At 44.4% G+C, this 16,681-nt stretch overlaps 1 protein-coding gene across 3 annotated transcripts; it reads right to left on the bottom strand.

Moving 5' to 3' along the window:
- Positions 1-1,038: 1,038 nt before the first annotated feature.
- On the bottom strand, positions 1,039-10,534 carry LOC110499209 (FAM20A golgi associated secretory pathway pseudokinase). 3 transcript variants are annotated; one of them, XM_021576193.3, is made up of 12 exons: positions 10,388-10,534; positions 8,809-9,292; positions 6,933-7,111; positions 6,718-6,768; positions 4,691-4,769; positions 4,476-4,568; positions 3,198-3,313; positions 2,844-3,024; positions 2,533-2,642; positions 2,249-2,330; positions 2,100-2,159; positions 1,039-1,906 (listed from the first exon to the last, which is right to left on the bottom strand). In XM_021576193.3, the coding sequence occupies exons 2-12, from the start codon at positions 9,201-9,203 to the stop codon at positions 1,627-1,629; spliced, it is 1,626 nt and encodes a 541-aa protein (XP_021431868.1). In that variant the 5' UTR covers positions 9,204-9,292; positions 10,388-10,534; the 3' UTR covers positions 1,039-1,626. The 3 variants fall into 3 exon arrangements, with proteins under 3 accessions (XP_021431868.1, XP_090068201.1, XP_021431867.1); XM_090212075.1 differs by having other exon boundaries at positions 8,809-9,116; positions 10,388-10,473; XM_021576192.3 differs by lacking the exon at positions 10,388-10,534 and having other exon boundaries at positions 8,809-10,317.
- Between the last annotated feature and the right edge of the window lie 6,147 nt (positions 10,535-16,681).

Below are 16,681 nucleotides of genomic sequence, written 5' to 3'. Positions count from 1 at the left end.
GAAGAAAATACATGAGAAAATGACTCCACTGTAGCCTATTGGTGTTTGGTGAAATTAGATGTTTAACTGTCGGTGGATGAAAGAAAGCCACCCACTTCATTGGAGAGCTCATAAAGTTAGTAAACCCAGAACCCACTCCTGCATGCATTTAAGATCAGTCACTGTTGCACAACCAATAAATGTTCTGAGCGTTTTTGCTGCTGACACCTTATAAAACAGTCTTCCATAAGCTCCCTCCGGCATTGTTGGACAGAAGCCCAACTTCATTTGGTGTGATTTCACTCACTCAGGCTCTTTAAAATAGTTGTGGTTATTCTCCCTCTTCAAAAACATCAGGATGCATTGGATTTGTAGTCAGGACAACAATGAGAACAGCTCGGAGCAAAAGGTCCAGACGTGTTGAGATGAAATGGCATCAAACAGAATGTTGTTTGAAGACAATACTTTGTTTCAGACTAGTCAGAACAAAGTATAAGCTGCATGTACACATACAGTACAGTAGCTGTGATGATGATGAGGTATTTATGGCAGGGTGTGTTATGGTTGTGAAAGTGCTTAAAGGGCAGACAGACAGATACCTGATTAAATAGACAGACACCTCTTGATGAGACAGAAAGACACCTGATGAGACAGACAGACAGACAGACACCTCCTGATGAGACAGTCAGAAAGACAGACAGACAGACACCTCCTGATGAGACAGAAAGACACCTGATGAGACAGTCAGAAAGACAGACAGACACCTCCTGATGAGACAGACAGACGGGCATTAGACGTCTACGTGCTATCTGGAAAAACCATGGGCCGTTTAAATGGAGGTTTAATAGGTGACACTTTCCTGTAGGAGGAAACACTTCATACACACACTTTCTTTTTCATCCATGCACTTTCTCTCAGTTTGTCTTTCCTTTTAACTTTCACTATGTGTGTCTAACGTGAATCCAGATCAATCAAAACAGTTACACAACAGAAAGCAGTAGAAATGTAAGGAGTATTGAAGTGTCATCATTTCTTCGTATTAAAGTTTTGTTCAATGGATCACCCCAAATCATAACCTTTATTTACAAATGTATATTTGATTAAATATCTGTTGGCACAAGGTTACTTCACAGAACTGATGTGCAATCATTGAAATGAAATTGAAATGACAGAGTACTGAAGAAGGGTGTGAAATCCTGAAAAAGCAGAAATCATCTTAAATTATCCAGTGCTTCTTCCACAGTCATTTGGCTCCTTTGACGCACTGATACAGTAGGTCCATTTCAATGCACTGCAAGGCAGAGGGGATCTCCAGAGAGGGTGGAAGGTGACCTCAGGTGACCTCATAGCCCAAGGCCATGTGTGACATTTTGACAGTGCAGGAAAGCAGTGCTGCTGTCTATTGTCAAAGCTGACCGTATCATTCCAAAGGTTTGACTTCAAAGACTAGTTCGGAATGCATTACTCGGTGAGAGGGACCAGACCCTGTGGTTCCTGCTTTTACAGGACGAGGTCACCTGCCATCATGGTCCTCAGGCTGTCCTTGGTCTTATGTTACCTCCCCTTGTAGGACTTGGGGATACGTCCAAAATGTCATCCTATTCCCCTATTATAGTGCACTTCTTTTGAATTCCTTGTTAACCTTAGTTACCTCTCCTTGTTGGGCGCAGACACTGGTTTAACAGACTCAGGCATGACGGAGGTATCAACAAAGTCTGTGGTGATCACCTGAGCCTCTCCCAGCCTGCGCACACACCTGTGGACTGTCTTCAGGACGCGCTGCAGCCGGCGGTCCAGGGCCTGCAGGTGGGGCTCAGTAAGGACCGGCTGCAGTGCGTCTCCTCCCAGGGACTCCCTCATCACATCACTGAGCCTATAGCGGTCCTGGGAGAGGAGCTGCAGCCGCATTAACGTGGAACGCTTTATACTGAGAGGTGAGGAGAGGGGGTAGAGGGAGGGGAGGGATGGAGGTGAAGAGGGGGAGATAGAATGAGGGAGAGATAGGCAGAGAGTGAGACTTGACTCGAGAGTTGCCATGCCAAGTTAAATATGAATACAGGTTCAATGTTGGTGTTAGTTCATCTGTGTTAGTGACTATAGTGTATGCTCTCCATATTTACATGCAGCACTGTGACAGTGGAGCCAGTATGGACATCTCATCTTGAGAATGCTTCCCAAACCTGAAACACAGGAAGTGATGTCATCATAAGGGAACTAGAAATATTCCATTGTGCAATGACTGAAGTTATAAAGCAACTCTAGTACCCACCCTCTGGCGTTGTCAAAGTGAAGAAGAAAACCTTCATCGCCAAACTTGGTGAAGATCTCATAATGGTGCCTGTCCATGTTACCTGAGGGAGAGTGCCAAGAACAAATATTCACTCACATAGGGCTACAGACAAAAGTAGTGCACTGTAATTGGGAATAGGGAGTCATTTGTGACATAGCGTGTTTATTCAATGTATAGACAAAGGCAGTGCACTACATAGGGAATAGGGTGTCATATGGAACAAGGACAGGGATCCATCAGGGGTGATGGGTGGTCGTACATACCAATAAGGAAGTCAAAGATGGCCATGTCTATGATGTTGAGCAGTCGGTTCCCTGAGTTGTAGGGATACAGCTGCTTTATGGTGTCACAGTACAAGGGGTTCACCTCCCACCTGGTAGAGACAGACACATGCAGATTGTAACAAGATAGTATAACAAGATATTCATTGTACCAAGATGTTCAGTCTGCCATATTACCTTATCAAAATACAGTCAAATGGATAACTTTCAAAATGGAAATGAGAGGCTCCAAAATGGCATTATGGGAAGAGATGACAGTAGGTCTCAGGGTTAAGTAAGGGTTGTATGCATACTCCTCCCTGCCAGTGAAGGTGTATGATCGTATCCACGGGTTGGGGATGGAGATACGAGGGGCGATGCTGAGACCGGGGAGGTAGGCTGACATGGAGCCCTCCAGCAGGTCAGGGCTCCCACACACTGCATACTCCGTCTTACACACGTACAGACACTTAGCAAAGAAACACGTGTTGTTCGCTGTTTGAAAGAGAATATACATAGATATAGTGTAGATTAGTTTAAACGATCAGTATTCATCCTCGCCTTTTAATCACAGACTGATTCATTAAGATCTAAGTAGCAGGTGTGTAGACTCTCAAGCCAAATTGTCTTATTATGGAACCATATTTCTCTAGTAGGGTAATGCCTACCTGGAGAGGTAAAGAACACACTCCTTAGGTCCTCATTGTGAGTGGTCAGGAGAATCTCCCCCGTCAAATTCACCAGCCTGCCCACCACCGGCGGTACCCTCCGGAAGTCCAGGATTCTAGGTGAGAGAAAGACAAGAGTCCCATTCTGATGAACGCAAACTCATACATCTTCTACTACTCAGAGTTCGAGAAGAAAGAGTTCCATTCTGAACAGAACAAACAATAGAAAGTCAGATGAACTCATAGCTCCTGCAATCTCTCACCTCAGTTGACATACTCAAAAGTCACAGGAATTTAATTCAACTTTACAGATTTTTATCCATAATAACGCCTATGTATTTGCCTCTGTTCCCCGCGGTGTAGTCTAGCAGTTGTTGATGTGTGGCAACAGCCCCCAGGGCCATATTTACAGTCTGACAGAATTGTATGTCTCAGTAACAGTCATCAGTGTGTGTATCTGAGACTAAATACTGGAGATGTTATTGAGGTGCTGCATATCTCACCTGCTGATTGGGCCTTATAATGATAAAGCCTCTGGTACAACACAGAGACAGAGACACAACACACAGACATACTAGACATACAGTATCTAGTCTTAGACAGTACAGTAGTGTACAGTCACAGTGTTCAATTCATGAATGATAACCCGAGCATTTAGTCTTTGTTTTATTTCTCTTCCTTTCCACTTCGTGAAATTCGAAATGGACTAAATGGTATATTGTGAGGTAAAAATGTATGGAACGTAATAACTTGATAACTTCTTTGAGCTTTATTAGCCGACACCCATGTACACCCATCCATAATGTTGTCGTGCGTTAAGGTATATCAACCACGTTGACTTGCTGTCTTGTGTGGTTATGGGTTGATAAGCTGTGACTCAAATGACTGTATGTGACTGATGACTCACTTCAGTTAATGTGCAGTAACCTGGAGGCATGGAGGTTAGAGAGGCTTTACAGTAGACAGCAGTAATTACACCTAAGTCTGTGGAAATGAAATGCTTGGCTTGGGAAGGAGACATGTTGAAATAGTGGAAAGGCCTTAATCTCCCCAAGGACACTCTTTCACAGTCAAAGGTATACAGAGGTACACATTTTAGGATCTGTTTGTTGGGAGGCAACTTGGGAAATGCAGTATGCTTGAAAATCATTCAATTTGAAGGGTTCTTATATGCTTTCTCAGAAAATAGATTGAATCGGCGAGAGAGTTCCAGGTAAGATAAGGTTGAATAAAACAAAATTAAATAAATATGAAGAGAGTACAGGTTGCCAAGGTTACCTGTCCAGGTGAAAGGCAGCAATCTCAGCATTGTGTCTCTGGAAGTCGACGAAGTAGAACAAATCATCAGGAGTCTCCTGGTCTCTCTGCTGTCTGAGAGAAGGAGATGAGAGGAGAGAGTTGCTAACGAGTGGTTCATATAACTACAGTACTGTTCAAAATATCACTACAAACCAGAGCACTCCCCCTGATTGATTTCCTCAAAAAACAGTCACCTCATGGGTTTGAACATGGCCTTGCCATAGTTCTGCATCTTCAGGGCCAGCTTGAGGTGGTATCCACTGGGCTTTACCACTGATACCGGGAAAGAGAGAGAAAGAGATCGAGAAAGAACATGAAAGATAAAGAGAGAGAGACAGTGATGGATCGGAAATTAAATTAACTAAACGAGGCCTTTTCTCTAACCAACCACTCAGCCAACCACCTGCCCTCAGTTTCTGTGTCTCTCTCGGCAGCTCTTCGTCTCGTACAGAGAGAAAGCTTGGCAAAGCTAAGCTCGCTAAAAATCCTATCCAAAAAACACATAGTTGGCCGGAAATCTGACCCAAGTTTATTTTGCAGCTCGAATCCTTGGCGTTTCTATTTGATTCTGTTGGATATTATTTTCTCTGCTCTAGATCTGTTTCAGCCTGGACCTGTTCCCAGTGATAAGACCATGACAGAGGCTGTAATGGTTCCACAGATGGAGAACTACACTCAGTAGGGTCTCTCTAGTATGTCAGGGTATTTAGCATACCGTGGCAGAAAGCAAGGCTAACCAGTAACCATAAAGATACACACTTCTCCTCCTGATTCCAGCTGACTCAGCTCAGTCTTCTGAAGTTCTGGCTTATTAATAGTTTACAATCTCTTTCCGCTGTGTTTAACTGCAGGGAAATCAAACAGACACAAACAGGCTTTGAAGTGCAAAGGGAACATTGTCGCTATTTCAACTGTTCAAGAAGAAGTGGTTGAAAAAGTATTTTTAAATTATTATTTTTTTAAAGCGGGACAGAGGAATAGAGGGATTTTGGGTTCTTGGAAGTGTGTTTGTGTTGTTGCTGAGGTTGGAGACACCTGTGTGTTTTTAGGGAGTGTGGTTGGAAGCTCTACAAATCTTGGAATGCAGCTGGCTGCAGGCCCTGTTAGATGAGATTGCTGTGTGTGTGTGTCTGTCTGTCTCTCTGTGAGCCTGTGAGTGTGTATCCATGGTCTGAGTTGTTTGTTGCTGGAAGGTATAGCAAAGCTGTGGAGATTGCCGGTGTGTGGGCTGTTGTAACAACTCCCCACTCTCCTGCTTCATGAGATAAAGCTTTTTAAAGAACACTCTCCCTTTGAACTAAATGAGTCGGTCTCTGCTCTCTGTCTCCAGGGATGTGACTTATGAAGATCTGGAGAGTGTGAGAAATTAAAATGATGCTAATTTATGGGGCTTGGAACCAGATGAAAACAAAAGTCTTGTCAGTCCTGCGACTGGGTGTTCGGTTCTGATAGCACGGCTGAGCACCAAAGGAAATAACAGAGGGAGCAAAACTACAAAAGAACCAGTCATGAAGATGACTGTGTCAACTGATTCTCTTTTTTCTCTCCCTTTTCTCTCCCTGTCCTCATGGGAAACTTTTTAAGCAAATGGAATGCATCTTAGAACTGTGGTAGCAGGATTGTAAGATGATGTTATATTTATGCACCAAATGGTTGTTTTATTTAATAGAGTAAGGTTCTCTCTCCTTTCTGAGTTAACTGAGAGGAGCCTTTATGGAGCTTGGGCTGGCAACTGATTAAGTGATGGCTTGGTGATAAAAACCTACAGCTGGCGTTCCACAGATCAGATGTGGTGGGTGTCACTGAGATAGAGATAGCCCTGGAGGAACAGAACAAATGCCTCAGTAGTCCTAATTATCCTGGCATCTGGGAGATAATACCAGAAGCAGGTGACCACAGGATGAACCCAAAGTGCTTTATGGTGCACCCAATCTATATGGGGGGAGTTGAACCAGCTATGACTGAGCAATCTTGGTATCTGGTATATAAGGAACAGCATGGTCTGTAAAGGGTACGATCTCGACCCAACAGTCAAGATTGTTGAGTCGACGGTTTAATTATTGCAATAATTAATCGATATTGAATAAAGATGATTGTTTGAAGAAATGACCAAGTCTCTATCACTTGAATAGAATATTCCTCCACAGAACACAAAACAGAGCATAAACCATAGAGGAACAAAACAGAGCAGATACGTAGACAAGACAGCACTGGACCTTACCCCGGGTACAGTCACACGCTCCTTTGAGGGCCTTTTCGTCTTGAGTGTAATCTGCATAAAGACATTTCTGCAATCAATACCTATAACAATCATATAAATGGTTCAAGCTTCGGGTCCTATAGCACCTGCATGCACTGTTGACAGTGACTATAATGCAACACTCATATGAATACCGCTTATATGAATGGTTATAACGCTCATACAACAGGTCCAACCTGCGCTGATGACGGCGTTGGACTGCATGTCCTTCAGCAGGCGGGTGATTGTGGGGTCCTCGCGGGCATACAGAGCGTAGCGATTAATGCCCAGGTGGAACTTCAGCCAGCTGGCCTCAGGGTCAAAGGTCGCTTGGTGTTCCAGCAACGTTGCTGCCTCGCTGTACAGCTTCATATGCCTGGGGGAGAAGAGGGGTGTTACAGTGGTGTTAAGGTTGTGCATAGCCTTGCCGTTGCTGCACAACGTCATAATGTATGCCTGAGGGGGTGAGAGAAGCGGTCAAAATGAGGTCAGAGTTAGGGTATGCAAAACAGTGGAGTTATCCTTGAAAGCCTGTGATACACATACAGTATCAAATCAAATAAAACTTTATTGAAAGCGCCTTTAAAAATACACTTGCAACAACCATGGCGAGGACAACAGTTCCTTCACCGAACAAACAATCATCCAAATCTTTAGGGTATCTCCACAGAGGAGAATAGAGTCAGCGGTAATCAGTCAAAGACACATGCAGATTATTCTCAGAGGAAAACATTTGTAGTGGCAGCATTCCAGACAAACTAAAGCCTAGTAAACAGTCGCCACCTCTCTCTTGGACTCTCTGACTCCCTCTCGAAGCTTCCGAGCTGTTCGCCCTCACTTAGAAATCCCCCTTCCTTCCTCTCCTCCTCTCCTGACACTTCCCCACACAAACATACTTAAAGTAAGGGCAGGAATCACCCCGGATCCAAAGCAAACATTCAAACCATTAAGGAGGTTTGGGAAGCATGTGGCATTGGTGCACCGTTGTGCCAGTTCTGACCGCGGTGGGTGGGAGGGTTGGTTGCTTCTCTACGCTCAAACATCATCAGTTGCTGTGGTCAGATGACAGGAGGGGTCGTCACAGGAAGGCTGACCACAGACCACAACCAGAGACCACAAACCCAGAAACTAGAAACTAGGAACCAAGCAGCTGGCTGCAACACCACATCGCCTTCCTCTTTCAGTGGTCTTGATTCAAACTATTGTTGTATGCCACACACACACACACGCACACACACACACACACACACACACACACACACACACACACACCATAAATCGTAGTGGTTGACTTGTAAAGCCAGTAAACTAGAACGGCTCTATTTCAGCCTCCAAATAAAACAGTCAAACTTTCCCCAGAAGTCCCTATGAAAACCATCCATCCTCTTGTTAAGTCCATTTCTCTTCTGTTAACAGGCTGCTGCAAGATTTTTGCAAGACCCTAAGCCCTGGGGTATCTATTGTTATGTGCCATTTAGAAGTAAGCCAAGGGGGTAGAAATCTCTCTTCATATTTCTTCTGTTTTTCCACCAGTGAAGCCCAAACAGGATCTCTCTGAGGGGAATGCACTGAGCTGTGATGGACACTGTTAGACAGGAGCCAAGACAGCTACAGTCTGTTCAGCTCTCACAGGTTTAAAGGATTTCATCATGTTTAAGGGTCTTGTTTACCTAGCACAGGGAGATCCAGACATAGGCTCTCAAATGATGTTTGAGTGCTGGTTCCAGACCACCATTAAATGTTGTTTACAACATCGACTTTAAAGACATTTTATGGGGTTAGTCTTTATGGAAAAAGTGCTTGCCTAAGAGAAAACGTTGACGTGCTTATGCTTGAGTGTCTGTGCGTGTGTGTGTGAGAGAATAAGAGAAAGAGGAAGAAAGAGAACGGTGTGTTTATGCATGTGCCAGGGATCCACAGCCGTAATGTCAGGGACCCTACCCCTCTACCACATCGAAGCCACAGTAGGGAAACACACGTCTCCTAACATGTCTAGTCCCACCAAAACTAAATCACAACCATAACAAAACATTGAGATTTATCTAAACTCAGGGCTGTGTGTAGTGTACTCACCTCTCCCAGCGTGAGACCTTCCTCCTGTAATACCCCATTACCTCTTCAGACTGTAACAGCCTCTCTTCTAGCACCAGCTCCGGTGTCTGGATGTTATACAGGGGTTGAGCAAACAGCCTCTCCAGCTTCGAGCCCAACTCTGTAAGGTTGTCCGTAGCTCTGACCCCCATCCCCTGGAGGTCCATGGAGGTGGTGTTGGAGGGCCAGGGGGTGGTGAGGCCGCTGTACCCAGCAAGGGTGAAGTTAGTCCCCCTGGAGGAGGGACAAATGCAGCCTCCATCATCTGGTCCTGGTTGTCTGTGGCGGAGCTTGGGGAGCAGGACGAAGTAGAGGTCAGCAGTGAAGATGGCTGTGAGGGTCACAGACAGGAGCAGACGGTCTCTCCTCAGCATCATAGCGGGAGGATGTGAGGAGACAGAGAGGGAGATGGAGGGGAGAGACAGAAGCGAGACTAGAGAGAAAGACTGGAGGAGAGAGATAGTGGCTAGGGAGAGACACGGGAGAGAACAAGAAGATGGAGAGAGTAACCAAAGAAGTCTTAAAAGACAGAAGAGAGAGACAAATATAATAAACTAGACAGTGAGGCCAAAGAACGAGACCATGTGAGGAGCGAGACCAGAGAGAACAGAGAAATAGAGTAGGTGCTGCTCCACAGTAGACAAGCCGTCACACCGCCAGCCACAGGCTGCAGGTGAGAGGTCAGAGGCTAGATCCGGGTCTCTGTCTGTGTGCAATCCTCCTGGATGAAGGTGGTCAAAGCCCAAAGCATGTGCTGGACACAGTCAATGTTCTAGGTTCCAGGTGCTTGGTTCCGTTCTGGCTCAGATCAGATGAGAGACAGTGTGTTACTCCAAGTGACAGGTTGTTTAGTGGCTCCAAGCAGAGGTCCTTGGCTGTGTGAAGAGAGCGCGTGTCTATCTCTTGTCACAGCAGAATGTAGAGTGCAGTCCAGCTTCTGTCCTCCTGGTCTTGCTCTGACGGTGTGTGTGTGTGTGTGTGTGTTTGTGTGTGTGTGTGTGTGTGTGTGTGTGTGTGTGTGTGTTTGTTACACGCCTGTTGGTGGGAGATTGCAGGTCCAAGTCCAGTGTGTGTTTCCTGGTCGCCTCTCGTCCTCCTGAACACAATCCTCTTCATCTGGACCTGGCAAACAGTGTTCTCTGAGAAAAGTGAAAGTCTGTGTGTGTTTGTCTGTGTGTTTGCTTGTACATGTGTCTGAACAGATTTACAAGTCTTTGTGCATGTGGCTGAGTTGCTCTCTTTAGGTGTATGTGTGGTGTGTGTGTGTGTGTGTGTGTGGTGTATATGTGGTATGTGTGTGTGGCATGTGTGTGTGTTGGTGGGTGTGTTAAGTCAACCGTCTCAGTGGGATTGCCTTGTCTCTGGTCATCTGTCTCCTGCTCTCTTCTCTTCCGTTGGGTGAGTCGGGTGTGAACACAACACTCTCAACACCCTCTCTCCTCTTTTCTCCTCCATTCTCTCTCCTCTCCACCTCTCTCTCGTCTCTCTCCACTCCTCCCCCTTTCCACCTCTTTTATTCGATTATTCTCCACCCATCTCCTGTAATCTCAACTCCTCTCACCTGTTCCTCAGTCAGATCCACTCCCCCTCTTCCTCTCCCCTCTGCTCCTCTCGGTCTTTCTCTCCTTTACTCCTCTGTTCTAGACTGCTCCCTCCCGCCCTCTTCCTCTCCTCTCCATTGCTCCCGCCCTCTTCCTCTCCTCTACACTGCTCCCGCCCTCTTCCTCTCCTCTACACTGCTGCCGCACTCTTCCTCTCCTCTACACACCTCCCTCCTTTCGTCTCTGCTTCACTATGTTCAGCTCCTAGGCACTGTTCCAACAGCACTTTCCTCCCCATCCTACTTCCCATGAACACACACACACACACGGACACACTCCTCCCTTACTCTGTCATACTTGCAAGAGGGAGAGAGGGAGACAGAGAGAGAGAGAGAGAGAGCATGGTGAAGAGAGCTAGAATACGTCTACCCACACAGAGTAAGGCAGCGTTGACAGACACTCACACTCATACACTCTTTTTTATGCTTCTGCTGTTTCAGTGGGTGAAAAGGTTCTTCAATGGCACCACTAAAAGTCACAGTAGACGACATTTGTTATTCTAATTCCCTGAGCAGCAAGAAACTCAGAGGGTATTTCCCAGACTCCATCTGCGTGTTGTTGTTACTGTGGTATTTTAGAAACATCTGTCGTGTGTTTGGGTGTGTGTGTGTGGGGAACTCATTCTCTGAGGTTTTTCACTCTCTCTCTGAGAAGGAGAAAATGGACCCAGACTCTCCTTGATTGATGTTGGAAATTAGCGAAACGCGTCCGTGTTAATGTGCTTCTGTGTGAAGACACTAAAATGAGTGAAGTGAACACTCCCTAGAAGTGCTAGGAATACCACAACTATGAAAATATGAGCAGCTATTGTTGTTCTAACAAACCTAAATGTTTGATGTAAAAATAAGCATTTTATTTAGACAGACGACGACCACTCTTTTTCATAACAGACTGAGCTTTCCATTTAATTAAACTGTTGTTTGCATGTGACTCCTTAAAAGGCTATTGTCACAGTCCCCCTAAAATAAACCTTGGTAGCCTGACAATGATAGAGAGAAATCCTTTTTTAAATTATCATATGAGTTCAATTCATAATACCTCCAGATTATCATCTGATAATTCCTGAAATCAACATACAATGTCTGTGTTAGTATGAACCGTGAGTTGTTTACTTGCTTTAAGATAACCCTGTCTGTTTGTGTTCCATCCCCGACACAAACACTGCTCTGCGCCTACTAGAAATGTCCTTTCCCTCTCTCTCCAGAAAACCAAGTGTAAAATAGCACAACTTTGGCTTTGGGGAAATACACAAGGAGGACACACGAAGGCAATTAATAGGGGGAAAATAGAATAAGAAAACAAAACAAAAAAACTACCCCAGGTTGTACATCATTGTTTTTACTTCTATAATTAAAATGTGCCGTGATGAGGATGGGATGGATAATATTGTAAAACATGTAATTGTGCTGATAAAGGTTTAGTCTCTTTTCTTCTTACACAGTGAAGCCTGCGCACTGGGCACACACTGGTTGAATCAACGTTGTTTCCACGTCCTTTCAATGAAATTGCGTTGAACCAACGTGGAATAGACATTGAATTGACGTCTGTGCCCAGTGGGTGCTGTATTTTATGTACACCTGTCATCACAACTCATCCTGATTCCTGTTATTTGGTCGTTGCGATGATGTCATGAGAACCAGAACATGTTGTGGGAGATGATAGTGCCAAACAGGTCAGACAGAGAGATGGGAAAAATATGGGAGGGGGGAGGAAGAAGGGGTGGAAGAGAGAGAGAGGGAGGGAGCGAGAGAGGGATAGAGGGAGAGAGAGAGAAAGAGATAAGAGAGTGGGGGAAGAAAGAGACAGAGAAATGGGACAGATAAAAACCAATGAAGAAGTAGAGAAAGGACAAGAGAGGAGAAAAAAATAACACAGCGACTGACCTTGGATGCTCTAGAGTTCCTTGCAGTAGTTTAGTCAAAGTGGTATCGCATGACCCTTTATGGACGCCAGCCCTGCCCAAGCATAGTAACGTTACCCTGTGACGTGCAGTAAGGATAGACTGTGTTTACCCTGTGATAATCTAATAAAAAAAGCCAAAGCCAAATATTTTTTACATTATATAACACATTTGAATTCTTTATGGTTTATTTCATTTTTTTTGATTCTGGTCGTTTTTATGAAGAAAAATAAATCTAAAAATGTGCTTAAACTGCATTAAAGAAATGAGTACTAGACTGTCCACTTGTCTGAAAAGTCATTATCAGTTAATACTTTTTACCCAGACTTTTACACATCTTGGACATTTACTTTTGCTTTGTGGACTTAAGGAATGGGAATTACCTTTTGTGTCAGTGTCAAGTGTGAACCTCGTATTTCCATTCACAAAGTGGAGAGAGCTTGCTAGCTAGCTAAATGTAGGGTTTAAAAACCGACCGGCTGAAAAGGTAAGACATATCTTACATATCTTGCTAGATATTTAAGTGATATGTTGCGTTTGCTATTTAGTTGTAAATATGTATGTGAGTGTTATAGCTACTATGGAATACTTGTTTTGATTGTTGTTTTCAGACCACGTTAGCAGCCAGCTAGCTGACTATGCCATGCATTGGTTTGTTTCATTTGAATGTAACATTTCGCTTAGCTATTTAGTTGTAACTCGCAATATCTATATGTATCCTGGACGTTGTGTTATATTTATAATGCCTGTGATCTGAAAGCCATGCATCAAATTAGCTACTTCACTTCACACTAGTGGCACGGAAAAGCCATGATCATTGGCTCATAGGCAAATCCTCCGGTTAGAACACCTGACAGTCCTGGGAGTGAAGGATGACAGGGAAGAGGGAGAAAAAGAGGGGAGGAGGGTAAAGGAGGTGAAGAGTGATATGGGGATGAGAGGGAATGGGAGGAGGTTAAAGGAAGAGTGTGAGGTTCAAAGTTCAGGTTGAGAATACATTTGTCATGCAGGCTGAGGACTGACGTTCGAAGAACAAAACATTTCTGCCATTCTTTGTTGGAATAATTCCCTCTAAGCCTGAGAATCTTTTCAAACCTCTCTTTATCTTGCTCTTTCCATTCCTCCCTCACTGACCATCACTGAGTCAGCAGGTCAAAATCCCTCACTTTAGGCAGAGCATGGCAACAGACACACAACAAACACAGGGAGACAGAGTGAAATAGAGGGAGAGACAAATAGAGGAAGAGAGAGAGGAGAAATAAAGAAATATGGTGAGAGAGAAGAAACTGCATCCAAACTCCGTCGCTATGTAACGGTGCAGAAAAAATACATTTTCTCCCCAAAAACCTCTCCGAAATAGAACAGAAATGTTCTTCCTCCTCCTCCTCTTCTACTCCAGTCCTTCTGATCACGGAATATTTGCCTAAAGGATGTGGAGTTATGCTGTAAAATTCCTTCTGCATTGATCATTGGTATTTTTCAGTTATATTACTGGTAATAGCTATTGTAATACTGGTGTAAGTAACCCAGATGTAAATGTCAAGTCCCTTAGCAACCAAATGTGTATAAACCCAGTAACAATACAATGTAATGCAATACATTTATCAACTATAGCTCGGAGGGAATGCTGGTTTGTGACATTTGACCTTGACTCACCTGCACTGCCAGGGCTTGGAAGGTCGTGCACACACCCCCAAACACTTGCCTCCTCTCGCCTTCATCATCCTCTGGATGTCCCCATACAGCTGGTGACACAGAGACACCTGGGGGAGAGGGACAGGAGGGAGGGAAATAAGGTTCTGGTTGTAAATGGCAAACAGAGAGAGAGAGAGAGAGAGAGAGAGGACAGTGAATGAGAGAGAAAGAGAGTGGTGGGAGAGAGAGAGATTTCCAAGCTCCTTTGTGTCAGGCTGTGTCTGTAGTGCTGTTATTGTTTGTTACTAGTGTATGTTTCAGTGTCAGTATCAGTGTGTGTCAGTGTCAGTATCAGTGTGTGTCAGTGTCAGTGTCAGTATCAGTGTGTGTCAGTGTCAGTATCAGTGTGTGTCAGTGTGTGTCAGTGTTAGTATCAGTGTATGTCAGTGTCAGTATCAGTGTGTGTCAGTGTGTGTCAGTGTCAGTGTGTGTCGGCGTCAGTGTGTGTCAGTCTGTGTCTGTGTCAGTATCAGAGTGTGTCAGTGTGTGTCAGTGTCAGTGTCATTATTTGTGTGTGTCAGTGTGTGTCAATATCAGTGTGTGTCAGTGTCAGTGTGTGTCAATATCAGTGTGTGTCAGTGTCAGTGTGTGTCAGTGTCAGTGTCAGTGTGTTTATCAGTGTGTGTCGGTGTCAGTGTGTGTCAGTGTCAGTGTCATTGTGTGAAAGTGTCAGTGTGTGTCAGTGTCAGTATGAGTGTGTGTCAGTATCAATCTGTGTCTGTGTCAGTATCAGTGTGTGTCAGTGTGTGTCAGTGTCAATATCAGTCTGTGTTAGTGTCAATATCAGTGTGTCAGTGTCAGTGTCAGTGTGTGTCAGTGTCAGTGTGTGTCAGTGTCAGTGTCAGTGTGTGTCAGTATTAGTGTGTGTCAGTGTGTGTCAGTGTCAGTGTGTGTCAGTGTCAGTGTCATTATCAGTGTGTGTAAGTATCAGTGTGTGTCAGTATCAGTGTGTGTCAGTGTTAGTGTGTGTCAGTGTCAGTGTGTGTCAGTGTCAGTATCAGTGTGTGTCAGTGTGTCAGTATCAGTGTGTCAGTATCAGTGTGTATCAGTATCAGTGTGTGTCTATCAGTGTGTGTCAGTGTCAGTGTGTATCAGTATCAGTTTGTATCAGTATCAGTGTGTGTCAGTGTCAATTTCAGTGTGTGTCAGTGTCAGTATCAGTGTGTATCAGTGTGTGTCAATATTAGTGTGTGTCACTGTCAGTATCAGTGTGTATCAGTGTGTCAGTATCAGTGTGTGTCAGTGTCAGTGTCATTATCAGTGTGTGTAAGTATCAGTGTGTGTCAGTATCAGTGTGTGTCAGTGTTAGTGTGTGTCAGTGTCAGTGTGTGTCAGTGTCAGTATCAGTGTGTGTCAGTGTGTCAGTATCAGTGTGTCAGTATCAGTGTGTATCAGTATCAGTGTGTGTCTATCAGTGTGTGTCAGTGTCAGTGTGTGTCAGTATCAGTTTGTATCAGTATCAGTGTGTCAGTGTCAATTTCAGTGTGTGTCAGTGTCAGTATCAGTGTGTGTCAGTGTGTCAGTATCAGTGTGTATCAGTGTGTGTCAATATCAGTGTGTGTCAGTATCAGTGTGTGTCAGTGTCAATGTCAGTGTGTGTCAGTGTCAGTGTGTGTCAGTATCAGTGTGTATCAGTGTGTGTCAGTGTCAGTGTGTGTCAGTGTCAGTGTCATTATCAGTGTGTGTAAGTATCAGTGTGTGTCAGTATCAGTGTGTGTCAGTGTTAGTGTGTGTCAGTGTCAGTGTGTGTCAGTGTCAGTATCAGTGTGTGTCAGTGTGTCAGTATCAGTGTGTCAGTATCAGTGTGTATCAGTATCAGTGTGTGTCTATCAGTGTGTGTCAGTGTCAGTGTGTATCAGTATCAGTTTGTATCAGTATCAGTGTGTGTCAGTGTCAATTTCAGTGTGTGTCAGTGTCAGTATCAGTGTGTATCAGTGTGTGTCAATATTAGTGTGTGTCACTGTCAGTATCAGTGTGTATCAGTGTGTCAGTATCAGTGTGTGTCAGTGTCAGTGTCATTATCAGTGTGTGTAAGTATCAGTGTGTGTCAGTATCAGTGTGTGTCAGTGTTAGTGTGTGTCAGTGTCAGTGTGTGTCAGTGTCAGTATCAGTGTGTGTCAGTGTGTCAGTATCAGTGTGTCAGTATCAGTGTGTATCAGTATCAGTGTGTGTCTATCAGTGTGTGTCAGTGTCAGTGTGTGTCAGTATCAGTTTGTATCAGTATCAGTGTGTCAGTGTCAATTTCAGTGTGTGTCAGTGTCAGTATCAGTGTGTGTCAGTGTGTCAGTATCAGTGTGTATCAGTGTGTGTCAATATCAGTGTGTGTCAGTATCAGTGTGTGTCAGTGTCAATGTCAGTGTGTGTCAGTGTCAGTGTGTGTCAGTATCAGTGTGTATCAGTGTGTGTCAATATCAGTGTGTGTCAGCGTCATTGTGTGTCAGTGTCAGTATCAGTGTGTGTCAGTGTCAGTGTTAGTGACATTAGAACATATCTGGTAGTCAATGATTTACCCTCTCCTGAATATGTCAACATGGTCTGAACAATCTCTGAGTTTACATGACCTGAAAGCAGAATATGTGTGTGTGTGTGTGTGTGTGTGTGTGTGTGTGTGTGTGTGTGTGTGTGTGCCTAAGTGTGTGTGTGTGTGCCTAAGTCAGCC

The sequence above is a fragment of the Oncorhynchus mykiss genome, chromosome 20, assembly GCF_057628025.1.
Source record: "Oncorhynchus mykiss isolate SJ-2025 chromosome 20, ASM5762802v1, whole genome shotgun sequence".
Lineage (NCBI taxonomy): Eukaryota > Metazoa > Chordata > Actinopteri > Salmoniformes > Salmonidae > Oncorhynchus > Oncorhynchus mykiss.
The sequence above is the reverse complement of the archived record's forward strand: the minus strand, read 5'-3'. Positions and strand labels throughout refer to the sequence as shown.

Bases quoted from the DNA above. Each gene is read 5' to 3' on its own strand.
- LOC110499209 (XM_021576193.3), bottom strand. From the start codon at position 9,203: ATGATGCTGAGGAGAGACCGTCTGCTCCTGTCTGTGACCCTCACAGCC. The intron at 4,569-4,690 runs GTGACTGTTTTT...TCCTTCTCTCAG, and splicing joins GCCATGTTCAAACCCATGAG to ACAGCAGAGAGACCAGGAGA. The intron at 3,025-3,197 runs GTAGGCATTACC...TCTTTCAAACAG, and splicing joins TGTGTTCTTTACCTCTCCAG to CGAACAACACGTGTTTCTTT.